Source organism: Daphnia pulex, chromosome 3 (assembly GCF_021134715.1).
Source record: "Daphnia pulex isolate KAP4 chromosome 3, ASM2113471v1".
NCBI classification, from domain to species: Eukaryota; Metazoa; Arthropoda; class Branchiopoda; order Diplostraca; family Daphniidae; genus Daphnia; species Daphnia pulex.
Window position 1 is genome coordinate 9212234 of NC_060019.1, and position 27950 is coordinate 9240183.

The 27950-nt window shown below is 41.3% G+C and overlaps 2 protein-coding genes across 10 annotated transcripts in view; both read right to left on the reverse strand.

Annotated features, from left to right (window-relative positions):
- Positions 1–11016, reverse strand: part of LOC124191241 (protein-L-histidine N-pros-methyltransferase-like) — a 29335-nt gene extending 18319 nt beyond the window's left edge. The window contains exons 1-2 of one of the 2 annotated variants that reach the window (XM_046584337.1): positions 10871–11016; positions 2821–3014 (exon numbers count right to left, since the gene is read on the reverse strand). In XM_046584337.1, the coding sequence (XP_046440293.1) occupies positions 2821–3014; positions 10871–10906 (230 nt within the window). In that variant the 5' untranslated portion in view covers positions 10907–11016. Of the gene's footprint in view, positions 1–2820; positions 3015–4939; positions 5498–10870 lie in introns of those variants that run through there. The other variant, XM_046584336.1, reaches the window with a different exon arrangement.
- Positions 11017–13059: 2043 nt separating this feature from the next.
- LOC124191217 (zinc finger homeobox protein 4-like) overlaps positions 13060–27950 on the reverse strand; it is an 88477-nt gene continuing 73586 nt past the window's right edge. For all 8 annotated transcript variants that reach the window (XM_046584272.1, XM_046584271.1, XM_046584273.1 and 5 more), the window contains one exon: positions 13060–17244. In XM_046584272.1, coding sequence (XP_046440228.1) covers positions 16508–17244 — 737 coding nt within the window. In that variant the 3' untranslated portion in view covers positions 13060–16507. The remainder of the gene's footprint in view (positions 17245–27950) is intronic.

Here is a 27950-nt window from a genome sequence, read left to right on the forward strand (position 1 = left end):
GACGAATAAGAAAAGAAAAGGGAAGAATGAGACACACACACACAACGACATCAGGAGGAGAGAGAGAGAGAGAGAGAGAGAGAAAAAAAACGAGGGAAAAAAAAGCGATCAATACTACTCTCTTTCTCTGTGTGTATGTGTGTCTGATGGGAAAAAGAGGAGAGAGCTGAAGACGCACTTTTTGATGGGATCGGCAGCTCTTTCTCCTCTTTTCTATACGGCGCCGATGACAGGAGGGAACAACGTGCAGAGATGAGGAAACGGAATGAAATAAAAATATAAAGAAAAAAGGGAGAATATGAGAGAAACAAGAACGAGAGAGAGAAAAAGGAAGCGATAGCTACGCACCATTCGATCCTTAATCGCTCGCATCTAGATGGGAGGAGTCACCACCCTCCTGGAATACAACAGAGAGGGAGGAATTGGGGAGGAAGATGAAAAAGAAGAAAAAAAAAGCTTTTTAACACCGGCACAATCGTCGTTGCGTCTACTCCATCAGACTTGGTAATTGGCACCAGATGACTCTCAACTTGACAGTGCACGGCACGGATGTATTACACCCAACTAACGATCGATCCCCGCATGTGTCTACTAGCTTCTTTTGCCTTCTTATTTATTTTCCACTTACTAAGCATTTACATGCGCTCCTCCCTATCAAATCTATATAGCTTTCACGCTATTATTCGACTTGATGGCAATTAAATTCGAAAAACCATTTTTGTCTTTGACACGAGAATAAGAAGAAGAAGATGACGTGCCTTTGACTGGAGGGGGACCCAAAAAGATCACACGAGAGAAACTCTTACAACAGTTGGAATATTTCGGGGGCTCGTGCCCGTGTGCGTTGTCAACGACTACGCAAAGGGGGGAGTACCAGTGATCGGCTCTGATGAGAAATCAAAGGCGAAATCACATCGATTTTTTCTTTCTATTTATCTCTTGTCGAGGGAAATGAAAAGCGTTTTTTTTCTTCTCTCCTTCCATGTTGTACAACATCCCCTACCGCCACGACCCAGCCCAATGACGTCGTACCAGGGACTTAACAACGAAATATCGATTGGAATATCAAATATAATGAACAGACAGCGGCAGCAGTGCAACGAACCAGGAGGGGAGAGAGAGAGAGAGAGAGAGAGAAAAAAAAATAAATAAAAAAAAAAAGGGAATGACATAAATTAGGAGCGAGTTGTTGGTGGGGGCACAAGAAGAACGAAGAAGCAGGTCAATGGTGTGTGTTAACAAAGTTCCGTGTCTACTACTACGAGGCCATCAAGAGTGCGCCGATCGAGGGGACACGGTACACTCGCGCACACAACAACACACACAACAACCCGAAAAAAAAAGAGGAATCATAATAATAAAAGAAAATGGCAGCTGGGTGAGCGCTGCAAAAGCTTTTCATGTAAAAATGTCGATCGACCAGAAAAAAAAAATGAAATAAAACTTTTTTTTTTCGTGTCTGAATGGGAAAAAAAGTGTTGTAGGAGGTGGGTACTTATTTATTACTTTTCAAAAAAAGGGGGGAATTGGAACCGTTTTGATTAATAATCAGAAAAGAGCCCGATGGCAATATTTAAAAAAGAAAAAGAAGAGAAAATGGGGAATTTTGACGCAAGTAAAATGGAAATGGGTTCGAATAAATAAATGTGAAAAATGGCGTCGGATCAATGTATAATAACTAGAAAAAGGGGGGATAGAGAGAGAGAGAGAGAGAGAGAGGAAAAAGGGGAAAGTGAAAATAACCGTTTGCTGGGGCCCTGTTGAATAAATCAAACGATTAGGTTTATAATGCGTGCGCGCCGCGCGCAAAGTGCCAGGTGGTGGCGAAACATCACGCCAACGTATCCCTTCAGCTGAGTGAGGAACGAGCGCACGAGCTCATTTTGATGCGTCGCAACCAACAAAAAAAAATATAATAATAATTTCAACGTCCTCCTCAGACAACAACCGAGCAAAAAAAAATCTCTTGTTTCCTTCCCCTTTACCAACTTGATGCAAATCACCTTTTCAATCTCTCGTTATCATCCAACCAGAGTGAGGAGGGGGCCTACTCGACTGTATCAAACAGGTCCTTGTAATGCACAATTTTTTCTCTCTCTCCCTATATACATTCAAGATGATGATTATTTAGAGATGTATATGTAACAGGGGGGAGCATAGCACGCTTCTCCTTTCAAAAAAATTTTAAATTGGGTTGTTTGTTGGTTAGAAAAAAAAGGGTTTTTTTCTTCTTTCTTTTAATTGGGCCCTCCAGATGCTCCACTTCCCCCTTATTCGTGAGTTCCGGATTAGATTTTTTTTTTCCCGGTGAAAGAAAAAAACAAAATATGTGGGAGGAAGGAAGAGCCTCGAGGAAATATACACAAGTCCGTGATTAAATAATTTTTCTTCTCCTTTTTTTTTTCTTTTCCTCTTTTGTTCGCGTTTGTTCGTTCGTTCGTTGTTATCGGACCGGGATGGAAAAAAAAGAAGAAGAAGAGCGCTGGATCGTATCGAAGAAGAATATGTCTCGTCTGTCTGACTGTCTTGTCTTGTCTGTGTGTGTGCGTGGATTCGGCCGAGCGGTCGGCCAATTACGAGCCCAGTGGGGCGTCGCATCCCTCCCCAAACAACAACAACAACAACATCCACCGACGGTACACAAGAAGAAGAAGAAGAAGAAGAAAAAGCTACGGGGGAGAGAGTCCGTTCTTCCATTTGTAGAGAAAAAAAAAAACAAAATTTCCTTTGGGGTTTTCATGACACTCTCTTTGGCCAAAGAGAAACAAAATAAGAAAAAAGATAGAGAAATAGGTAGGTATACAAGTTCTTTTAACGTACCCGTTAATGGATGTTTGGCTGACGAAAGGAGCGAGAAGCGTGCGGGCCACCAGGTGGAAAAGTTGAGTGAAGACGGCGTCCGAGCGCTCCTGGCAACGCTCCAAAAACACCTGCGTCTCGGCGTCGGCCCAGTCCAGCTGGAGGAACAACTCGGCGGCCTCCGGCTCCAACGCTTCCACGTTCACCTTATACCACTGCGAAAAAAAAAACAAAAAACAAAAAAAATAAAAATAAAAACAAGAAACAAAACAACAGTACGTCATTTATCTAATTCTTCTTTTCTCTCTTCGCCTTTTTCCATTCATTCCGGGGCAAAGGAAATCGAGTGAGGGCGATCACGGCCGACGGCGTCATAGTCGGAACAATCAAACTCTATATTATCAGTTCTTATTACGTGTCTGTGCGTGTGTGTGTGTGTGTGTTTTCCTCGTAATAGCCGATAACAAATCAGCGGCTTGATGGCTAGCGCCACCCGCACCATCGGCGGTCATCCGGCCAACTAACATTAAGGCCAATAACCTGCCGAAATAATATAACATGATGAAATAATGAAAAGAAGAAGAAAGAAGAAACCTAAACACACGCACACACACTGTGACACTGCAACGTTTTTGTGTTCGATTGTCAGTCCGCCCCGGCATTATGTAACACGTATGGAATTTTCTATTAGGCTGGCACCGAGGTGTCAATCTATTTGACAGCTAGACGCCCTCCTCCTTTTTCTTGTCCACTGACATTTGCACCGAGTTCAAAAAAAGATGTTGGAATTGAATCACACCAAAAGAGCGAGCCCTGTGAACAAGCCATGTGTCGCCCATTCACCGAGGAAATGTCAAAAACGTCAAAGAGTCCAAAATACTACTTTTTTTTTGTTCCACCCACTCTCGATTGGAGATTGTTTCACGGTAGTCTGCCAAGTCCCGTGAAACTGGGGAGGGAAAATATTATTAAGGTGAGTGATTGAAAAGAAGAGAAGAGGACGAAAACAATGCGTCTAAAAAATGAAATAACATCGTGAGAGGTTTCTAATGGTAAATAAAAGAAGAAAAAATAAACTGTTGCTTCGGTGTTTCGCTATTGTCGGGAGGCCGGAGATGGGGGGGAAGCCTGCGGACAACAGCAACAACGTTGCTCTGATTAAGAGAACAAACGCTACCTAATTACTGCCATTAAAGCCGGCAAGTTCGGGAGTGCCGGGCGACTGTGCACTCAAACAGGAAAGAAGAAGAAGAAGAACAAGTAAATGAAATGAAAAAAGAATAAGAACGTCGTCGCAAGGAGAAAGAAAGGAGGGAATAAGTAACGAGAAAGAAGGGAACAAACAATAAGTCTTGTGTGTGTGTGTGTGCCAGTGAAGAGAGAGAGAGAAGAACAAGTCTTTTCTTTCACGCCAAAGTGAAGCTAATTTACCATTCACGGCAGAATAAATTGAATGCGATGGGAACGAAAAGGGAGAAGAAAAAATAGACGAGATGGCCAAGGACGGAAAAAGAAACAAGGTCCCAGCTTCTTCTTCTTAACTTCCAATTTGAAACCTATAATTCCCTTGAATCCACCCTTTCCTTCGGTACCCGCACGACGGAAGTGTCTCTACAACGAACAAAAGGGGGAGGAGGGATTGAGCTTAGGGTGAGAGAGAAATTGTACGATTTTTAATTGGACTCGAGAGAAGAAATTCGGGAAGGAAAGACGAAGAAAAAAGGAAAAATAGCTTCGATAATAATGAGTTTGTAATTGCTAGGTTGGAAACATGATTAAAGCCGACCGCAAAACTACCCAGTGGGAAGAAGGTGGTGGTGGTGGAACGTCGACGTCGTGAGGTGGGGCGGCAGGGGCGGTGAAAGAAGCACTACGAAGGACGACGACTAAGACTAAGAGGAGTCGCCCTCATTTTCCCGATGTGGTTAACATCCCCGAGAGACCGCCATTCACGGCCATTGTGTTTGCCTAGGCTGTAAGACTAATTTATGATTCATTACTGATACCGCCCCATCACTAGACACAGCAACCAAGTGTTTCTCATCAATGTGAGGGCTGTGAATGACTCGTCACCTTGCAGATGTGGGAGTTACCTGAATGACGATGGGCTGGGATATAAGTGTGTGTGTGTGGGATTTACCTTGGTCCTGTCGAATTTCTTGAACTCTTCGTCCACCAGGATCTTGGAATAGACAGAACGGGTTAGAGCTGACCTGAAGTAAGGCCTGGATGTGGGTGTTGTTGCCGGAAGACACTCTTGGCAGCCAGCAGTATCACAGGAATCAACTGTTCTGGAATGGATCGAAACACTATCCATCCTGCCCGCTGAGCCAGGCATTGTGGCTGTTGCACTGAGGCACAGAAGCAGGCAGCAAAGAAACTGCGTGGTGGGCTTCAGTCGATAATTAACGAGTTCACATGCGTGCCACAACAAGCAGGGCATGGGAAACTTTCTCATCAAAACGGACGATCTAATTGATGCTTGATGTGGAAATATTAAGATGCCGTGCGACTACTTTTTCCGCTTGATTATAGTGTGACTTTCAATGCAACGAGAGTGGGCTGAGCCTAGACAGCATAAATAACAACAGCATATGCTTTTTAACGAAAGCATTCAAAAAATCTCGAGCTCTTGTCGTTCTTTTTCATAAAAATGTGGGCTGCAGCAGACGACGTCAACGTGATCGATGAAAAAGGTGAGGGCTAAACAGCAACTTGGCGGGCGGGCTCGATCGTGATTTATTCTCTGCACTCTGCAGAGAAAAGAAACGAAAATGCTTGCAACGAAATTGCGATGCATCAATTGAACCTCGCGATTTTTTCTCCTGCCATTTTCATTCATAAAAGAAAATGACATTTAATGCACGCGGGAATGATGCGAAACAACTGCCGGCAACAAAATCAGACACGACTCGCCAGCAGACACGCGAAACTAAAGAGACATTCTCCGAATAGTCTTGTGATCCCAAGCGGATCTTCAATATGTTTAACGTCCTGTTGTACCACAAACAAAATGCTGAACCATAAATAACCTCGAGTATAGTATAGTGAGGAGGATACAACACCGTACGATGAGAACAAAAACAAAGTAGACTGTCTACTGCCATTTTTGAATTCCGGTGCATACATAATACATGTGGCCAACGAAAAACGGGGGGGGAAAGATTTTTTTTTTCTCTTCCATGCACATCCGACGTATGCATAGTATATATGTATTACGCACACAAAAATATAAGCCCCTATAAGGTCTAACATTTCCTTCATATATATACCTGTGACCACAAAATCTATTGTGCATCGTTATGACAAGAAGAGGGGAAAGATTTCTTAGCCTTTTTATTATTATTATTATTTTCTACTGTATGTGAGAGTGTAGCAACCCCCATCAGGATTTTGGTGAATGATGGGAGGGTAAGTTTTCTTTTTTTTTTTCTTCTAGAAAAATAGAAATCGGTCGTTTTTGTGAAGCTGCCCCGTTGCATCCCAGTGTCGTTTGTCACACCCTGGGCCACAGTGGAACATGAGAATAAAAACTTTTGGGGGCTAACAAAAAAGAAAAAAAAATGAAACAACTACAAAAATAAGAAGCTGTTGGAATTGGTAGATGGCACGTCCCTAAGCACACAGTCACATCTATACCTGCCAGCTACCCAACGTATTATGGGTCAAAGGTTTCCTGAACTGTGTCTAGCTTGGAGAACCCCCCACATTGGTATTATTCGTTATTTTCTTCCCCCCCCCCCGATCCTCTATACTACACTGGAAGAAAGAAAGAAAGAAAAAGAATAAAGGTGCAGTCGTGCAAGAAGACGGACGGACGATGAAGGAGCTAATGAACGCGACTCTCCATCCATCCGACCGTCTCTCTCTCCCCCCAATGGGTGGAATGCTGTTGGAAAAAGACAGACACACACACACACAGCACACACACAGAAAGACATTGTGAACGGGTTGCTGTTGGAATGAAGAATGGGTCAGGAGAGAAATGATAATAATAATAAAAAAGAAGAGAAAAGTAAAGAAAAGGCAACTCTCGTCGTCGTCGTCAGAAGAAGAAGAAGAAAGAAGAGGAAAAGAGCCCCATAAAAAGATCTGGTGAACCTTGTTAAACGTCAGCGTTTATTAATGACCGATTGGAATCAGCTGGGGGACGAGGTATATAAGGTATACGTACTCTACTGCGCCGAGGAATATATATATATCTATAAGAGAGAGAGAAAAAAAAGCCCCCAAAGGGAGTTGGGAATGGAGCGAAAGAGTGAGCTGGCTGGCACTGTGTGTGCGTACTACTACTACACCAATGTGGCGCAAAAAGATGGAGGTTCCAATGCCCAGATTAACAGCGCCGATAACCTAACCAGCCGTGTGTGCCCTGTAGCAGCAGCCAGCAAAACAACCCTCAAAGCAACAAAAATCTAAAATAAATGATGTAATCTCTAGAAGAAGAAGAGAAGGAGAATTTCATATTTTTTGGACGAAAAACTCAACGTTTCCCAAGGCCCGCGCCGCACTTGTTCTCGGTGCACCGTCCTTGATTTCATTGCGTCGGACAGAGAGAGAGAGAGAGAAGAGAATATTACATCCACTCGAGAAATAAATGGGAATAAATATTTACTATTATTATGTATACCGTAGACATCTAATGCTATAAGGAGAACACAGTCCGTCTATAGATGGAGTTGAGGAGATGAGAAAAGAAAGAACTGAATGCATCCAATCTCGGTGTTATTCAACGTGACAGGAAATTGAGCGACTTGGTCGTGAAACCCCCATCACCCCATCCATCCACCACCCCCTCCTCCTCCGCATAACAAGAAGAAGTAAAATAAAAAATAAAAAAGTGTTTGTTAGTATCCAAGGAGAGAAGAAAAAAATTTTTGTTTAGAAAAGAGGGGGAGGCTTTCTAGATTATATATTTGAAAATAAATAAAAATACCAAAAATTTCCACATGATCACACGCAGGAACGCAAGAGAGCGGCCCCCGGGTTTCGGTGTAGTGCGCAACGGGCGACTCACGCTTTTTGATATGCACCATCAATTTCTGTATCTTCCCTTTTTTCTTTTCTTCAATTTTTTTTTTCCGTGTGTTTTTTTTAATGCGCCCAACAACAACAACAACAATCCCCTTAAGAAAAAAAAAACGAAAAAAGAAGATTCTTCTTTTGATGAGCCAAGAACTGTGACTCTTTCTTTTTTGCCCTATTCAATCAGAAATGCCAACACACACAGAGAGAGAGAGTCTATAGTCTGAGGAGAGGAGAGTGTTGTCATCCCTATTTCATAGCTGCTCTACCGTGTGTTCCATCCCGGAAATTTATTCACAACAACAAGAAGAAGAAAATGTCTTTTTTTTTCGTTTTCTTCTTCTTTGGTAACTATTATTTAAAAAAATATAGAGCTTTTTGGGGGGATTGAATATCACGCTCTGTGTAATTATCCAAGTGTGACTGACTGCGTCGTCACAGCAGCAAATCACCATCTGTGTTGGCGTGCCATGCCGTTTGTACACACATAGTGGACTCGAGGAAATGTGGAGACTCATCGCCTCATCCCGCGTGTGCAGTGTGTGACAGTCGACTGCATTTCGGGAATGAACGAAAAAGAAAAAAAAAAGTCAATTTCTATCGTCTCCCACCATCATGATTTAGCCATTCACCGCGGGACCGCATCAGCACGGCGAGAGAAGAAGATGATTGTGTTTTTAACTTTTTGGTTTTTGTTTTTCATTCCTTTTTCTTTTGTAATTAATTCGGAAATGATGAAGAAAAAGTATCTAAACATTCGGAAGGGAGTTGTTGCAATTTTCCCATCATTGTCTCTCCAGTTCTCTCTCTCTCTCATTCCTTTTTATATATAAAATGTGTATACACACGTGTAGAACAAGCAAAGTCATTCTGGTCGCATTTGATTACGTCGTGTGTTATTGGAGAGAGAGAGAGCGTGGGTAAACCCTTGAAATGGTTAATTACCATAAATCAGAACCTATATAAGAGAGATCAACGCCTATTTTCCCTAGTGCTCAACTAAGAACAACACAAATGCAGTTAACGACACACTACCCAACTATCTCTCTCTTCCGAGATGGATATAATCCCCCCCAAAAAAAAGAACTCATTTACGAAATCCCTACAATGGAAATGGACGCCGGACACTTGCGCACATCATCTCTGTATAGAGACGATCCTGCGATGAAATAACGGCGGCCATTGAAATATTTTTATTCCGGGCGGAATTCCTTTCTTAGGTACAGTAGTGTACTGCTGTTGCTGGAGGAGCGTCTATATATCTAAAACACAGGCACGCAATTTGTCCACGAGCATAAACAGCTCAGTGACACGACTGTTTATCACCGAGATGATTATTACGAGCGTTTTCTCTTTTTAGCCTCAAGGAAGAAAAGGAGCGTTGAAAATGACGTCTCACGGGTTGTGTCTGTGTGTATATAATTTGTCGGTGACATTTATTTATTTCGTATTAATCAGCATTCGAAATCTCCATTCGGGTCGTCTGCGTAAATCAAATCAAATGAAAAAGAAAAAAAAGACAAATTTTTTTTCTTCTCCGAGAGACGGGCGTCGTAAAAAATGGAACAAAAGACTCGAGCGATTCACATGAAGAACTAAGATTATCTATTGTCATCTCAATGCTGGAACTATTATCCCCCCCCCCCTCCTCCCTAAAGTTTGTTTGTATTTTTTCTTTCTTATTTCCCCCTTTTTATTTTAATATTTTGACTGCTTTTGACTCAAAATTTACGACCAATCCGAGTGCGGCTGCATGGAAATAATTCATTCTTTTATTTTTAATAATAAGTACGTCGCCCGGGTATGACGAGGTATATATACATACATACAGTAAATGTGTCTATCGTATAAATAAATAAATATTTAAAACAAAAAAAGAGTAGAGTCCCTTTATTTTTTCCCCCTACTGTCTCAAGCGTACAATGTCTCAACGGTGCGATAAATTCTGTATGCAGATGACAGGCGAATTCGAGTAAAAAAAAGGAAAGAAAAAATATATAAAAGGGGAAGGAAAAAACGCAGGCGCATTTCGACTACTACTATTATTGTTTCTGTTCTTATTTCCACACTATTCCTAGTTTCCAATCCAAACGATCCCGAATATGATGATTTCCACTCCTTTGGGGTGGGAATATCTTTGACTCGAGGATCAAAAGGCTTCCCTTATGCAGAGCAATATCTACCCATCCAACCATCCATCCATCCATCGCTTCTATACATTTTTTTTTATCTAAATATAAAGACAAAGAGATGATGATGGAGAGAGAATAAATAAAAATGGGAGGTGGAATGGCTTTTGATCCTGCCGGATGAGAGAACCTACACAGTCTCACTTGAGTGCGATTGATATTCTAATCAGCTGAGACAATTTCATCGTCACGATTCAAAATGGCAGCCCTAGCCTGTCCTCCTCTCCGATAGGCATAAAGGGACGGCGGAGAAATAACGCTCGGCTGATGCGGAAACGTTATTCCAATCCGACTGTTATATGTGCATGCGACAGAGAGAAATAAGAGGGTGAAGCAAGAAGAAGAAGAGTGAACACACAGCACACACACACAGAAAAAAAATGAAAGGGAGAAAGAAAAGAAATGTATATATAGAGTGAGAGAGAGAGAGTATAATACAAGAGAGAAAAAGTATTGATTGGTTGTCAAGGCGTCGTCGACGTCGTCGGAGGTGAAAGGTCTGGTTTGTTACCGCAGATTGATTATTCAAGTTGAACGATTGCTTTTTAACTGCTGCACGGAGAGGATAGAGAGAAAGAGAGAGAGAGAGAGGGGGAGAACGAGGAGGTGTACATGTTTGTACCCTGCGTGAATTGTGTTGTCAACTCGACATCCTAGCGCAACCAAAGTATTTTAAAAAGAGAGAAATGGGAAAATCAAAATTTAAACAAATCAACTTTTCTCTCTCTCCCCCGCAGAGTCTACCAAACGACCTCTTTTGTGAATTCAATTGATTTTCCCCCAAAAAAATAAAACAAAATAAAACAACTTCCCCATAGTGACAAACGCCCACGAGAAAAATTCAACTCGACTTTTACCTTGGCTGGTAGACTGGAATGTTGTCCATTGCACATGTTGTTACATCTGGGACACTGACACAACGACTGACACTTGGCAGTCAATAAAATCTTAGTCCAGTGTTGCCATCGACGCTTGTCCCTTTGTTTCTGATTTACGCCACCCCTTTAAAATCCAAAAAGAAAATGATGAAATTTCAACTTGGTCTCTTCGGGATAAAGATCGGGAAATATATTCCAGACACACTGGTCGTGTGTAAAAGGTGGAGGCCAAATTACAGTTAAGAGGCACCTGCATGAAACCTGCCTATGTACCGTAATTACCAACCGAAAAAAAAAAGAGTCGAACATAGACACACAGACAGACACATCAGACGGAAAAATGAAAGATAATTGTGCACACATCACATATGTATGCATAATCTTTTCGAGTTGGTACGAGGAGGATTTCTTGATGAGCGGCATCAGCCCGGAGCGCTCTAGATTATTATCAAGTCTTCATAGTATATCTGTACGCTATTATAGGCGTTGCATATGTTAAAAGGAAACTCTCTCTCCTTTTTTATGATCATTATTGATTTCCCTCTTGTATAACAAAAAAGGACGACAAATTCACGATCTCGCCGGGCTCGTGGGAACATTAGCGCCATTATTCGCTGTGATTACACACAACAAAGTGTGATACTACTACGTATACCGCCGACGCTCTGCTAAATATAATAACAAGGTGGGAAAAAAAAGAATAAATAAAAATAAAATGCTGTGCATGTAGAAACTCGAGTTTGTGTAAATAAATATTTTTCTTATTTCTGACGGGGAATATATGTACCAAAGGTACAAGATGAAGAAGAATCAAAAGAAAAAGACGAGCAGCAGAAGGTGGAATGACAGATGCAGGATGATGATGAGACGACAAGATTGTGTCGTGAGCCTCGTCGTGATGAGAGATCCGCTTCTACCCTCCTATAGATCCCGACTTTTTATAATAATAATAATAATTGAATAGGAGAAGAAGAAGAAAAAGCTTTGCCTCTCTCTCACTGTCGACGCGCTGTGTAGACCTAATACTATATACCGACGCGCTGGATCGGTAATTGCACCTTCTATGTGATGCCTTACCAGCATATTAGATCCCATCATCCCTCGACAGACGATTTCTATAGGCTCTCCTTTCCCAATATCTTCTCTAAACTTGTCACCGAGTACAATCTAAAAAAAAGGGGGATGGGGGAGAACCCGCCATTTCCGTTCTCCAGCAAAGTTATTTGATTAAAACTTTCGTCTCCAGGCTCGGAGAAAAAAGAAGAGAGAGAGAGAGAGAAAAAAAGGGAAAATACCAAATGACATTTATTTCTTTTCTTCAGGACGGAGGGATTGGATCTCGGCCGCCATATTGGATCCTTCCCGCCACTGTTTTCCTTTCCCCCCCCCCTTTGCATACATATATGTGTAGTTTAGATATGCAGAAGAGACAGAGCACCACCGATCAATACGAACAACATTTCTTTTTTTTTTCTTTTTTGAACGGACTGGCGTCGGCGTAGTTGACAGTGGTGCTGTGGTGGACTCTGCATTTTTAAAATTGACGTTTGATAGTTGATGCTTTCTCTTTCTCTCCACCTGATGAATTATTTTCGGTTCGAGCTCATTCGTCAATTTTTCATAATTATTTTAAGAGTTTGTGGATGTTAAGTGAGAAAAGAGGAAAGATCTGTGGACGTCCTTCCATCTTGTTCGGGAGTGTGGCAAGAGTGGGCGGAGCGCTAGACTCTCATTGGCTGCAGCTGCCCTGCACCTTCCTCCCATCTCATTTGAATAGGCGAGCGCAGAGGAAGAGGATGGAAAACACAGTGGACGTAATGGGGAGCCCCACCCTAAAAAAAAAGAAGAAAGAAAAGAAAAATCCAGCGCTCTACAATCTCTCCGCGTCATTTGGTTTTTATTGAGCACAGTCCGTGTATACGGTTCTCTTTGATTAGTTTCATTACGCAAATTCACGTCAACTCAACAAAACCGGAACTCGATTCCAGGAAAAAAGCTGAAAATTTGAACCAAACAAAATGAATGCGCCTTTTTTCATTTTATGTTTTTCACTCTAGCGGCTCTTTTTTCTTTTTTTTTACTGCGCGCACATATAAATATTCTCGACTCATTAATTTCCTTCTCTTTCCCACCTGTGAGAGAAGTTCAAAATGAACCGAGAAAGAGACTGACGGGTTGACAAGTTTTTTGTATTGCCAGAAGCCACGATAAATTCTACAGAAAGAACAGTCAGCATCCATCACATTGTAATATATACTGCCCCATCATCTCACGAAAGACAAAATGAATTCGAACACAACAACACAATTTTTTCTGGTTGGAAAAAAAAAATAATAATTAATTAGTTTAAGTTGGATAAGAATCGAGGCGGGAATTACAAACGCTGTTTGGTGGAATAATTCCCGTTCAAAAACAAAAATATCAAATCAAAAGAAGCGGAAATGAAACCGATAAACACTCATCAAAACAAATGAGGGGGTTACATCATCATCACATCATCGTAAAATAGAGAAAGAGAATTTCGAAATTCGGAATGAGCCGTCATCATCGGCGATCGTCTTTTGTGTGATGTGAATCAAGAAACCAACAAATGAAATCAAACATCGAAGAATGAAGAACTCGCGAAAAAAAAAGTGTCGTAATTTCAAATGATAAATTCAAAATTAAAACACACACACACACACACACATACAAACTATTTGAATGATATAATACAACTTGTTTTTTTTTCTTTCTTTGTGTGAGGAAGGTGGCGTGAAAAAAAAATCCCCTCCCGGACTTTTGGGGTGAAATAAGTTATTAAGACCATTTTTCGATAGTCTTATTTTTTTTTCAATTAACTTTTTTTTTGCAGCTGGGATTAAAAACTATGACATCATAATAATGAAAAAAAAGGGGAGGGAGCCGGTTGACGAAATAATGACCATGTTTTTTCATCATGAGAGAGAGAGAGATAGAAAATAAAAGAGAGAGAGAGAGAGAGAAATAGATATTACATACACTGAATGTCAGCCATGGAATCCCAAGGCTCTGGGCCGTGTATACATAACCACACACACGCATACACACACACATACGCACACACAGATTGTTTTTCTTTTTTTTTTTCTTTTTTTTTGTAGAGTTGAAGAGAAAGAGAAAAAAAAATTGTTGTCTGGGAATTAATGACGAAGTTGTTCACGATTTTTTCTTTTTCTTCACGAAACAAACACTCCCCAAAAAGGGGGAAATATTTGAGACTAACACAAACGCGTTGGCGCCTATAGAATTTTCGCCGCTCTTATTTTGTGTGTGTATACAACAATAAAAAAAAATCTTGGGTTTTTGTTTTTTTTGCGACTGTTGTTGTTTTTCGCTTATGGATGTTGTCGTCGTCGTCAGAAAGGCTTTATTTGATAGGAACTTGAGTATCCAGGTGAGGTAGCCTTGGATAATGATCATCATCATTGTATATGTAATAATAGAAAACGAGTGTGTTGCTTCTCTTTACTTGAATCAACACGCGCACACAGCAGGAGGGGGGGGGGCAAAAATAATAATAAGAAAGAAAAACGTTTTGAAACCATCGAAACGCCAATGTAATACTACAACAGTGTGTATATAATTTAGACTGTCAAACTGGGTCTCCCGTCGCATCATTTGATCCACCTCGTTAAATGGAATATTTCCTCACAGACGACGCATTTCTCTGGAATGGGAGCGAAAAAAAGGAATGATTGATACAAGCCTCGATGTTTTGTTTTTCTCTGTCTGAATCAAATTCACGTGCCAACAAAACACACGGTCCCGTTTTGTGAGAGAACACGACACGCCAATCAAAAATTGATGGTGGCAACGCTGTTGCTTTGATATTATTGCTGATGGCGCCACTTTTGAAAACAATTTCTTCGGAAAAAAGAAAAAAAAAACGAAGCCGGGCAGCGAATGAATTGAGGGGCCATAAAAGCAAAAAAAGAATAATAAAAAAAACAAACAAAACAAACAACACCACAAGGTTTTTTTTTTGTTTCTTTTCGTGTGTATATAACGAGAGATGGCGTCACGACAGCTCCAACAAGACGACAGTGAGAAAGAGGAGAGAGAGAGAGAGAGAACGAAGATAATTTCGACCGAAAAAGTACTTTTTTTGACGCTCACAAATAATTTCCAATAAAAAATAAAAATAAAAACGTACAGGAAAAAAAAGACGCGGAAATGAAAAAATTTCGGGAGTCCCTCCCGATTTTTCTTTGTTGAAAAAACAAAAAAAAACTTCCATATTGAATTGATTTTTTGTATGTTTTGCTTCTTCTTCTTCTTTTTCTTCTTCTTCGATAACAAGGCTTTCGACGTAGGAACGTTCGTTCGTGGTGCTTGTGGACAAAGCAATAGGCGTTGTATAATATATTCAGAGATAAAATGGGGGGAGGGGGGTTCATTGGGAGAGAGGTAATTCTTCGAAAAAGAAAAAAATCTTGTCTCGCACAACACATTCGCCTCAATTTTCTTTTTCCTTCCCCGTTGATATGACGACAGGGCGACGAGCGAAAAAATTGGTAGGGAGGGCTTGGTAATTTAATAAAACAAAAAAAAAACGTGATTTATAATTAATGAAATCGTATAGATTCAAATGAGCCGTTGGCACCCCCCGGATCATCTCTCTCTCGGCTCTCAATTGTTTTTTATCTCTCGCCCAAAAAATATCCAGCCCAATGACATTTCTCGAAATAAAATCATCGAGAGGCAGGGAGAGAAATTTGAAGGGGGGGGGGAATAGTATAGTCATGTAACAAATTGCAGGAGTAAAAAGTGTGGGTTCTTTTAAAAACAAATGAAATAGAGACTTGCACGCAGACACACAGCAAATATGATGTTAAAAAAACACGGGTGAGGTGGGTGGGGGGGAGGTTGCGATATCGGGACGGGAGGGATTGTAAATTTGAACAGACGATGACATCAACGACGACCAAAAAAAAACAAATTTGGGAAAAAATTGTCTTTTTCTTAACTTTTTTTTTGTTTCTTTTTAAATATGATTTAAATTTTTATTATTATTTCAATTATTATTATTATTAATTATTATTATATATGTATGTACTGGTTATCACTACGTGAAATAGGAACCATGTGAGAATATACCCGGAGTGATGGACCGTCGCGAGCGACAGACAAATCGCGACCAAAGTTCCGCGATCTTCTTCGCCGCGCAACCGAATCCAAACACAAACCGGAATATTGTAATGGAGGGAAGGGTTTTTTAGAGAGTAGTAGTGGTAGTAGTATATAGGAGTAGTAGAGTGCCAAACACACGGTACATATACAGTACACACACGCACGCACGTCAAACAGACACAGCACACAATCACACACACACAAAACGAGAGCGTTTGTTTTTCTTCTTCTTCTTTTTTTCGTTCAGTGAATCTTTTCGGGACTCGTGGCAAAAAATTAAAAAAATTTTTGTCGACACTGAAAAATCGTTCCAGGGTCATCTGTTGTCGAATTGTTTTTTTTTTCTTGCTAGGTTTATTGGTCACGTTCGATGGGCGTTCGTCTTGAATCGGTTGAGTTTGCGTCGAAGAAAAATTAGTTCACTTTTTCTTTTTTTTTTCGGTGGGGTTTTTATCCATTTTTCTTTTACTGTCCGTAAGTTGCGGCTTTGCGCTGGGCGATGTTGGCGTTGGTATCGCAATCGCCGCTGTTATTTTTGCCTCCAAAGGATGGCGCGACGGTCGATCCTTGTCCGGTGGTGGCTTGGGCCAGGGCCGTCAGCTGCTTGACCACATCCTCGATCTGAGAGCTGAGTCCGCTCGAAGGAGAACTGGACTGGATCGGTGGCAAAAGTGCCAACTGATCCTGGTCAGCTCCCGACCTGCTGGCTGACGTGGTTGACTGGGAGCCGACGTTGCCGTTGAGGACGGTACCCGTCAATTTGGCCGTCTGGCGTCGATGGGCATCGCCGTTGAGATGATTGCGCAACTCGGCCAACGTCGGGCACTTCTCCTCGCAGGCCATGCACTCGTGTTGCAGCAGGACCAGTCGAGTGGCTCCGCCGCTGGAAGCCGCCGAGGATTCGGCCGTCTGCGGGCAGCCGGCCCGTTGGTGTTGCACCACAGCGGCTTCGGAGCCGTAGAGGGTCTGGCAAGCTTTGCACAAGACGCCGACGTCTGTCGAATGAGTGCGGATGAACTTCATTTCCATCGAACTCAAATGCTCAGACAGCGAAGATCGGGTGCTGCCGTCCAGCGTGAAACGGGCCTCCGACACTCCCGACTCGGAGAAAGTCTTGGCGATTTGCTGCAGAGCTGCTGGACTCCGTTGAAGCATGGCCAGCAGGTAATTCTCACCACCTTGTCCCCACATTCCTCCAGGACCTGCACAAAAATTGAAAGAAAAACCAAAACAAAATTTTCGTTCATTAAAATATTCAATTAAATTCGGCTTATTCACTTAGAGCTTAACGTCGCTCGGCACTAATCAGTTGCCTTCATCTAAGAAGAACTGGCCATCGTATCCCATTACTCCCAATATAACAAAAGACGACGTACGTTACGTAGTACGTTAAGCACCACTTTAGTTAATGGGGAAAATCCGGCGGCCAGTTTTTTTTTTCTCTCTCTCTCTCTCCACTAGGCGGGGGAGTGAACAAATGAACGAAGAAGCTCGTGGAGTTTTAAAAATATAAGAAAAAGGAGAACATGCGCTAAAAGAAAAAGAAATAATCTCTCTCTCTCCCCTTTTAAAGGAGGTCATCGGCTTTTATAACTTAATGATGAAGAATGGTCCAACTCTATCAAAGTCCCGGTCTCATTCAATTTCTGGCTATTGAGAAAGAGAGAGAGAGAGAGAGACATGGCAACATAAAAGACAACTCGTCTGATTGCAATTAATTACAAGCCAGGGACACATCCCCTCGTAGCCCTCAGGACATGTAGGAGGAGTGTCTCTAACTAAAGTAGAAGGCAAGCGGGATGGCCAGTGGATCGTGAGCAAATTGGACGACGACGACGACGGTCCGTCTTCATTAGAAAAAGAAAAAGAAAAAGAAAAAATAGCCTCAGACTGGGCGGTGGGCGAGAGCGTTCGCATCGGTTCGTGACAAGGATGTGTCATCAACACGGTCGATTCGATCTGCACGGGCCACCCAGCCGGTCCGGCAACTAGTCAATAATCGAGACGAGAGACAACCAAAATACTTTTTGTTCTTTTGTTTAGGAAAAATAATAATAAAAAAAGAAGAAAAGAAAAGGTCTAGTTAATGATGGATATACCCACGATCAACTAATTAACCACATCCCGTCCCGTTTCCTTGATTAATCTATTGTGTTAAGATATGGATGGAATAACTGGTGGTGGCATTGTCGAGGGACCAAGAAGAGCAGACAATCAACGGAATAAACAAGAGAGAGAGAAAGACCCATAGAGTACCGACTACTACTACTACAGGATATGCATTACAGAGTTAATGACAATCGTCATTACACACACAGTTGACATTCCTCCGCCTCTTTTAATCAAAAATGACGTCACTAGAGTCGTCGCCAGCGGGGTGAAATTGCGTGTCACGCAATCAAGCGGATGCGCCCAGCGCCAGTGCGGCTATTCGACGGGCATTTCTGGACGCTCAATATATACATGTACTACCCAGAACTCGACAATTAATAAAAGAAGAAGAAAAAAAAAAGAATGAATCAACCGGAAATTCTTCCGTTCATTTCCAAGTTGATTGAATGATTCAATCGGCAGACAGAGACTTTTATACCACGTTCACACTAGTACGTTCTCTCTCTCTCCCCCAGTAGTTGTTAGTAAATGCTCGTGTAATGTGGGAGTGAAACCCACACACAGAAACACACACACGAGAGAGAGAGAGAGGAGAGATAAATTGAGGATGTTGTAGAAATCCCCCTCTTCTCTTGTTTTTTTAAATGCGTGTGATAAAAGAGTGGGCCTACCCACATAAAAGAAGAGAGTCCCCCATCCACTCAGCAGAGTCCCGTCGATGTTATTATCACATAGATTGAGGCCTAATGAAGGCCGGTGACCGGCGAATAACAAAAGATGAAGAAGTACATATACGACGAACGATGTGTGTTGGGGGGGAGGCCCTCGTCTATTGCACAGCACATTGGGGAATGAAAAGAAGAAGAAGAAAAAGAAAGAAGAAAATAAAAGAAACCTATTGAGAGTGCACTGTGAATGGGTTCTGTTCTTATACTATATAGGATACGCCGCGCTTTTGATGTAATATGCACGTTCCAGTGCACATCGGGGTCACGCCCGATGGCGCTGCTAATCATTTCTGACTCAAAAACCGACCGCAAGAAGAAGAAACCCCGAGACAAAAGAGAGAGAGAGAGAGAGTCCAGTCTGGCAAGAGGGTCTCGACGTAATTAGCTCGATGACAGTTCTCTCCCCCTCCCCACCCCCCATCTTCTTTCACTACCTTTTGTTCTGCTCGTCTATAGGAAAGAAGATGAGACTGCCCTGGCCCCTCTTGTGCGGATGAATGAACAATTTCTTAATTAAGCGTGTACATATATTATATATAGATTGTTTATGTGTAATAATCTTTCCGCCTGAAAAGTGCAATTTGATCCGACGGCAGTTTTCTTCGGTCGTACTGGTTCCGGTCGAGAAGAACCCGAGACTCGACAGGGCTCTCCAGTTGCGCGTTTCTACCTTAAATAGCGCCCAGGATGGGAGCAGCGCAGTTCCTTTTTTTCTTTTTTTGAAATGAGCAGCTACTTACAAAACAACCCAAAGTATTTTGAGATTGAAATTCAGTCGGATCAACATGGCTGCTGCCGGCCAAGGTAGACCGCAATCAAATTTCAAACAAACCACACAACAAATTCATCGGAGTTGGGGTGGAAGAAAGAAAGAAAAAATTTGTTATTATTTCCATCGAATCTTCTCCGCCAAAAAAGCTTCGATCGATTATCCTACATTGAATTGGGTGTGTAGCGTGTGTTCCCATTTTCTGATGGGAAAAATTGGGGGAAAAAAGGACGGAAAAACGCTGGAAAATCTAAACAGAAGAGCTGCAATGATCCCACGGCCAGAACAAAACGATCCGATGCACAGCCGACAGAAGAAGAAGAAAAAAAGAGAAGATAAGGGAGAAAAAAAAAGGCATTGAATCACCCCACCATCGGAAAGAAACAAAACAAACCCCCCCAAAAAAGCTGCTACTGTAAAATGAAAATAAAAAGCAGTTCCTCGTGTGTGTTTGTGTGTGATACGGATCACAGAAAAATCAGGGGAGAGAGAGAGAAAAATGATGAGGAGCGGAAGGGAGACCATTAAGCACCGCTCACGTAAGAAGAGCGCCCCCTTTTTTTCCAACATTTTTTTTTTTTTTTTGGGTTGAAATAAAAGCATTGATACATGTACTGTGTAGGGAGAGAAAAAAAAAGAAATCTCCAGGAAGGAGGGATTTATTTATTATGTAAAAGGGAAAGAAAGAAAGTAGGAATTAGTAACGAGGGGGTTCTTTGTGCATAGAAAATAATAATAATACCCGAAATGTCACTTTTCTCTGTTCCCCCCCCCCCCTACCCTTCAACTTGGAAACCGTTGTGAATATAATTTCGTTAAAAAAAAAAGATTTTGTCCTCGTTTTATTATTTTTTTTATACAACAGAAGGGGAGAAGATGAAACTGCGATTTAAGGGCGACCACACCCGCATCATTTTTATCCATTTTTAATTACACAAGCTGATATTTTTTAACTTGAACCAAATGTTTTCCTTCTTTTTTTTCTTTCCCTCTCGGTGATCGGGTACAAGATAAAAAGACGTTTCGGACCGCAGTCACGAGATAACGAAAATGGAGAGACGAGAAAAAAAAAACTAGAAAAGAGATCGAAATCTGGATCGACAGCTGTCCATCAACCGACCACTTTGTCCGTTATTGCCAAGTTGATAGGAAGCATTTTGTACCTAGTTTGTTATTTTCTCTTATTTCTGGTAATCTGACAGACTCCACAGACGTGCTCTACCTTACCTAACTGATTTTTTCCGAGTCCCAGACAAAACAAAAAAACAACCCAGAAAAGAAAAGAAAAAAAAAACCTCGACTGGAAAAATCAAAAAGCAGCATCGGCAGCAGATGTGTCACCTTTTGCTTGTACAAGTTTAGCGGGCGGTATAATATAGTATAAGAAAGAAGGGGGGAGAGAAGGAAACCGAGGGGGGATGTGAACAACATATAATATATATCTAAAAGGTAAGAAATCTCTTCTTCTTCAAGGAAATGTCTAAAGTTTTTAACCTTTTTTGACACAAAAGCGCGAGTGCAAACTCAAAAGATTCTTTTCTTCTCCTTTTTGTGTGTGTGTGTGTGTGTTTGGATGAGGGGGATATATAGCAGTAATCGTAAAAATAAGGAAAAAGAAGTTTGGTGCCCAGGTGCTGCTGCTGTTGTGTCGGCAGCGCTACGGGCGCGCAGGTAAAGAACATGCGCGATTGTAGGGAGGGGATTTTCAAAACGATTAATGACAGTTTACTACTTTTTTTCTTCTCTAAATACTGGACAACATAAAAGAGCTAAACATTTTCAAACGTCTTCTCTTTTGATATAATGGAATCAAAATCGTGGTGGTGGTGGTGGGGGCGGAGTGCAATGAAAAAATCCAAGCAGCTGAGAAAAAAAAATAGAGAGAAAATTTGTTTCAATTCATCACACGCCATTAGTTCCGTCCGCGAGGAGTTTGCTCAATGAATGAAAATTTTCTCTAGACCTCGGCACTGTCAAGCTCATTACAAAAACCCAAGCCCATCGAAATCAATCAGAAAAGACGTGCTGGCCCCAAGAGCAATGGGGGGATTCGGAATATGTTTAAGTCGCAGTCGCATAACCAAAAAATCAAAAGGGAAAAAAATAAGGAGATCGTATAGAGCCGGTGAATCACATCCTAGCTCCGGTCGTGAGACTCACATACATCTACATATCTAATATTTTTTTTTTTAGACTCCACACGGATCGGAATGCGGTTTGATTGACCGCGGTGACATGAATATTCAAGTGACTCCTCCGAAGAGAGGAGTCCATCCAAGGCAATACACCACCAAACCGCATTTTTTTTTTTCAGGATGGAATTTGCAATCAAGTTGTTTTTTTTTCTTTTTCTTATTCTTTTTCTGCGCAATAGAGTGGCGCTGCATGCGGCCGGATTTGTAAGGACTCGGAACGATTCTCTTTTTGATTTGTTCCTTTTTTTCTTTTGCTTTCCTGCTCGCTTCGTCGTTGTTTAACAATCAAAGAAAAGAAAAGAGACTCTGAACAACAATAAGAGATCGAATGCAAACGGAGATACACATGACGTTGAATGAATATGCTAATCGTGCTCTCCGGCTGGATCGGCACGCGCTACACCGGAATATTCTAATCATCATCATCATGGTCGGATGGTATATGAAGCCCACAAATAAAAAAAATAAAAAAAAGGAAGAATTTGAAAGAAGAAGAAGAAGAAGAAGAAAAAAAAAAGTGTTTAATTATTTGAAAGATCACGTGGATTATTGCCGTGTATATTTAAATGGACAGCTGTGTGGTGTGTGTGTGTGTTGGGTTGAGCTGGTGGTATGCGGGATGATGAGGGAACGAAGAGGTTGGTTTTATAATATGCTCCGTGTGTTCTTATAGGTATTGCTCGCACATAGAGAGAGAGTCACACTGTCGGGGGTTGACTGCTGTGAGAGAAGAGTCCGGACGTAAAAGGAGTCATCCACAGCGAGGGGTTTCTTTTTTTTTTTCTTTCGTCTTCTCTTCTTTCTTTAACATTTTGGCCTTGTAAGTTGGCGTATGCAGGTAACAAACAACGTCCAACGAAAAAGAGAAAAAAAAAGCTTTTGCGATGTGGCTGGTTGATAGTCAGCCCCATCTCCGAGGATTGAAAGCTGCGGGAAAAGAGTGGGGTCCACCTTTTCCTTGGCTTTGCTTCTATACTTTTTATATACATCCTCCCTCACTTATGGCATGCACCATGCAGCGCGACCGGCCGCTTGACAGCGCTGCTTAACCTTTGCCCTGCCTGCCCGTCCATCTTTCTCTCTCTCATTTCTCTTCTTCCTTTCTTTCATTCTTTCTTTCTTTCTTTAGACGAGAGAAAAAGATAAATAAATATATGTATAATAAATACTTTTAACGGGATCTCTCTCAAGACAAAAAAAAAAAAAAAAAGAAAAACCCCAAATTTCTCATCTTTCAAAATAATCAAATCGAAAATATACAAAACAACCAAATTTTAATTTTTTTGTTTTTTAAAAGAAAATAAAAATGTTTTGTTTTCTTGTTATCAGCGCTCTGGTATCGTCAACAGCCGTGTGTGTGTTTTAGTCGTTTCAAAGTGCGCGTCTGTGATCAAGATCAATAGAGTACGAGCAATTGAATAAGGAAAAAAGAAATTGTCGAAATTAAAAGAATTCCCCGTCTCTGCCACACCAAATAAAGGAGAATAATGGCAATAAATCTCGCGATGACTGGCGGCTAAATTTCCGCATTTCTTTGACTTTATAAGAAAAGAAAAAAAATGCTTAAAAAGGAAGTCGACGGTCACAAACATATATAACTGATGCAAAAAAGTTGCCTTTTTCTTTAGAGTGGGGAAAAGAAAGAAAAAAGTTACTGCCAATAGCGTCGTAAAAAATCAAAATGAAATTATGGTAGGAGATTTCAATGCTTCAACGGTCCTCTCTGTTCAAAGTCGCGCTGGTTGTTACACACAATTTCTATTGCAGAAATAACAGCGTCCCACCTACTACTACTACCCCCCAGAAAAAAAGGGTAAAAAAAAGTTACACAAAAAGTTTTGTGTGTGATTTTTTTTTCACACGGGGGAAAAAATCTGACACAAAAAAAAATCGTCGAAAATTTTTGAATTTTTGTTTCCTTCAATGGGAATGTCGATCCCATGCCGTGCCGTCCAACTTGAATGGCAGGTTTTTTTTTCTCTTTCTGAAACTGTGAAGGGAAAAGAGCAGAGAGAAAAAAAGAAGAAAGGCAGGAAACTTGAGGAATTTGCATGCCATTTCCACACAAAAGAATAAGAAGGGGGGACCCCACGGTATATATATATGTACTATCTTTTTTTCCCTTCTTCTTGTGTGACGGACCCATGTGTGTCCAGCAGCTCACGAGAGAAAAGAAAGAAGAAAAAAAAAGGGCCAATGCTGTGTGGTACTTTGTTGGCTGTGCATGAAAGACGAAGAAGAATAAAAGAGTCCAGCCGGATATATATTATAATGGGCCGTGTTGGTCGAGACAGGAGGGAAAAAATCAGGAAGAAGAGAGAGAAAAGAAATAAAATTAAAAAAGAAGCGAGGGAGGAAGAAAGGAAAGGCTTCTTTCGACTTAAAAGCACTCACTCAACTATAGAGATAAAAGCAAGAAAAAAGAGAAAAGATAAATCAGCAAGTTCAATCAAAAGAAGTAACGTTCAATTTCCTACTGACAAAAAAAAAAAAAAAAAAAAAAAAGTTGAAGGAATTCCAACTTCTTTTTCCGCCTTTATTCTTGGGACTCTTCACAGAAATCACGCAATCGAATTGATTATACTTCAGTGAACTGCGCGCTCCAGTCACGGGACACCAAATAAAGAGAATCTTCCTGGCCGTCATTTTCTGATTTTCTAATCAAAAGTTTTTTACTTCTCAGTCGGCGGGCGCGCTCGGACCCGGCAAATGTCAACTGGACAAGCGCAAAACGAAAAGAAAAAGGGTCGCCAAAAAAGGAAATTGACAAGTTTTCAAGCATTTCTCTCCTCCCCCCGTTTTATATATCCATATCAACCGTCACAGAGCAGTCAGTTAGGCCCAGTACCGGTTCTCTTTTATAAAAATTCAAAAAATAAGTACCCCCTCTGGTCCCAAAAGGCTCTTTTTCATTTCAAAATGACCTTCTTTTCATAAATGACTTTTTTTTTTTGCCTCTATTGTCCGCGTCCACAGCACCGGGGTTAAATGGTGTGAAGTGTACTCATACACACACACACATATAGTAGCTGGCATCCCGAAGTATATGGTGGTAAGTCATGTTTGTACGGTCCGTCGAATAAGCTATAGCCCCCCCATTTTTGGCTTTTTCTTAGCCCTCAGCTGCCTGGGCATGGCCGCCTTTCATTAATGAAAGTCGAAGCGCCGATTGTCCCCTTAAGGGGTCACACCTGGGCGGACAATGATGTTGACCTTTTTTTTTTACTTTCCTAGCTCGTTTGATGCTCCATCCGAGAGAGATCGAAAAACGCGCAAAGTTTCCGACACTTTTATACTCGAGGGACATGGGGAAATATACTCGACTAGCTCTCCTATCTATAATTCTATATATAGAGAGAAAGAAAGACAAGAAATAAGAGAGAGAGAGGATTGTGATTGTGTGGCGGCGGCGCGGAAGCTTTTAGAAACAAATTCAATAAAACGGTTTATACTATACGTGTGTAGTATAGGGCAGCAGCCAAATGTTGGGTGTATTATTATTTATACTAAGATTCTCTTCTACCTTTCTCATGGGGGTCATGTTTAGCTTGGACACCTGAAGAAGAAAAAGAGAAAGAAGAAGGAAATAATAAAAAAAAAGAAGAGAGCCACCTGAGAAAACTCCGCCTCTTCCAACTCTGTCACAACTTCAACCCCAAAGTGCCACGGTGCAACTCTCACAGTTAGTCGTCTAGCTCGCCTTGTTGTTTTGGGAGAAGAAAAGAAGCTGCTGGAAGATGGCTGCCATACAACAACCATGTTTTCAACCCTCCTCCCATTTTTCGCGCCTCTTTGATCCGCCCAGTTCGAAATCCATCACGTTCGGATCAAAAGAACTTTGAGAAAGAAAAAAAAAAGAAGACGAAGAAACTACCGACTCTAATATTTTCTTCTCCTTTTGTGTGAATTTCCATTACACCCAAAATGTCCAGGTTATTAATTTTCTATTCGAAAATGCGGCGCTTATCAACGACGGATCGGAATGTATTTCTCTCTAGTGGATAATTTAACGAATGACCTGATTGTGACGTGACCAGTTTCGACCAAGGGACTCGTCCTTTGATCATATTTCTCGGCTACAAAGAGACTGCTGCACGGACTCGTTTAGCTTTTGAAAGGATTGAACACTTGCGCGCTGGCCGTGCGTTGTTTGCCCGTGTCCTAACGGTAGACGAAGCCCCAGAAACAACAACGTAACAACATTGCCTGGCAGCGGTGGTTTCTTTTTTTGTCTTTTCCTTTCACTCAAGTTAGCACGTACGCAAACAGTAATAGAGTCCAAAAAATACTGTGAAACATGTGTGACGAGTAAAAACATATCAATAAAAAAGGGAAAACAGACAACTGCACAAGTGGACAAACACAAAAATAAATAACCGCAGCAGACGGAATAATCAAATGGCTATCGCCAGTTGGCCGCGTTCAAACTTGTGAAATTTAATTTACCTCCCAGGCAAGAAAAAAACAAAAACAAAAATGAAGCTACGCGGATCGATCGTAGCGAAGGAAGTGATTTGACGTTGGTCGTCCCCGACAATTTCGGTCATTTTCAATTCTGAACGGACACATTGTGAGCGGACACAGCGGCCTTCTTTTGTTTCCCGCTGCTATTTATTACATACCAGTGACCCAATCAATTATAAAAGAGTGTCCCACGGACGGCAAAATGAGACATTTCCCCCCTCAAGTATGGCCTTTATTGTGAGCGTCCTTTTGGCTTTTGATGGGAGAAGAACAGACGACAGATTTCGATTGAGATAGAGACGCCATTACATATTGTATAAGATATCATGTCGGCAACGACGTTTCCAAACTCCACCCTCAGGAAAAAAAGAACACGAAAATGCGGGAAAAATTGAAAGACAAAACCTGTTGAATTATTTGGTTTCACGGAATCGAGAAATCTCCTCTGTTTTATCATCTCTATCTCGCACAAATCTCCCAAAGTCCATCTTTGATGAAGACGATCGTTTCTCATTGAACAACAATAAGAAAAACTCTGAGGAATTCCGTTTTTTTTTTCTTCTTCCTCTGTGGTTTCTGATGAGAAAACTCAAATAAAAATATCATCCAAACATGTGGGAAAAAAATAGAAATAAAAAAAGGGAACCATAGTTCTTCTTTAGGGGGGTGATGTCATGTGGAGAGAGAGAGAGAGAGAGAGAGAGAAAGAGCAGATCGATCATTGAAATCGATATCAGAGGTATGTCCGTGTTGTGAAAGGAGGTATATAGGCGAGCATTTGGGGGTCTCACTCTAGCATTCCTTCGATTGTCTTCTTCTTCCTCTTTTTTCTACCTTCGTGTTCTTTCTTACTGTGTGTGTGTGTGTGTGTGAGCGCACACGAATTCGGGCTCGGAATTCTCCGCACACATTCTACCCTCCATCTTTTTCTTTCTTCTTTTGGGCCTTTTTAGTTGATTGAAAAATCCTTTTCTCTCTCTCTCTCTCTCTCTCCACATACATGTGTGGAGTAGTAGCACTAGTAAGTAATAAGGGGTGGGAATGTCGGGAGGTTAGCGAAGGATCAAAGTAACTGGGCAAGAGAGTAAAGAGAGAGAGAGAGAAGACTATAAGGCAATCCCAGGAAGGGCCAAAGATAGCGCCCTGCTCACAATATCAGTTGCCGCCGATAGATTTCTTGGCTACGTTGTAAAACGTGATTTTCCAAAGGCCGCACTACTTAAAAAATAAAAAAAAAAGTAACATGTCGCCCATTTTGTCCCTTTCTTCTCACCTCCCCCCTTCGTTACAACAAGGTGATGCAAAAGCTACTGCTCGCCCTCGTCCCTCACCGAATCAAAAAGACGGAGGGGAATTTAGAGGGGAAAAAATATATATATTTAATGAAAAGAAATGTTTTTTTTTCTTGATGGTGAAATCCCCTTCCAAAAAGAGAATAAAGTAAAATGAAGAAGAAGAAGAAAGAAAAAAGGAGTTAGAGATTGATTGATAAGTCCCTTTTTTTTCCAGCCAGAACTGCCAGCCCCCAAAGATGGCGGCCATTAGTCGTGACAATGAAAATGCACGCATTGGACCTCTTCTTCTTCTTCTTACAAATAAAAAAGAGATTTATAATACATAGACTATTTGAATTTTTACTT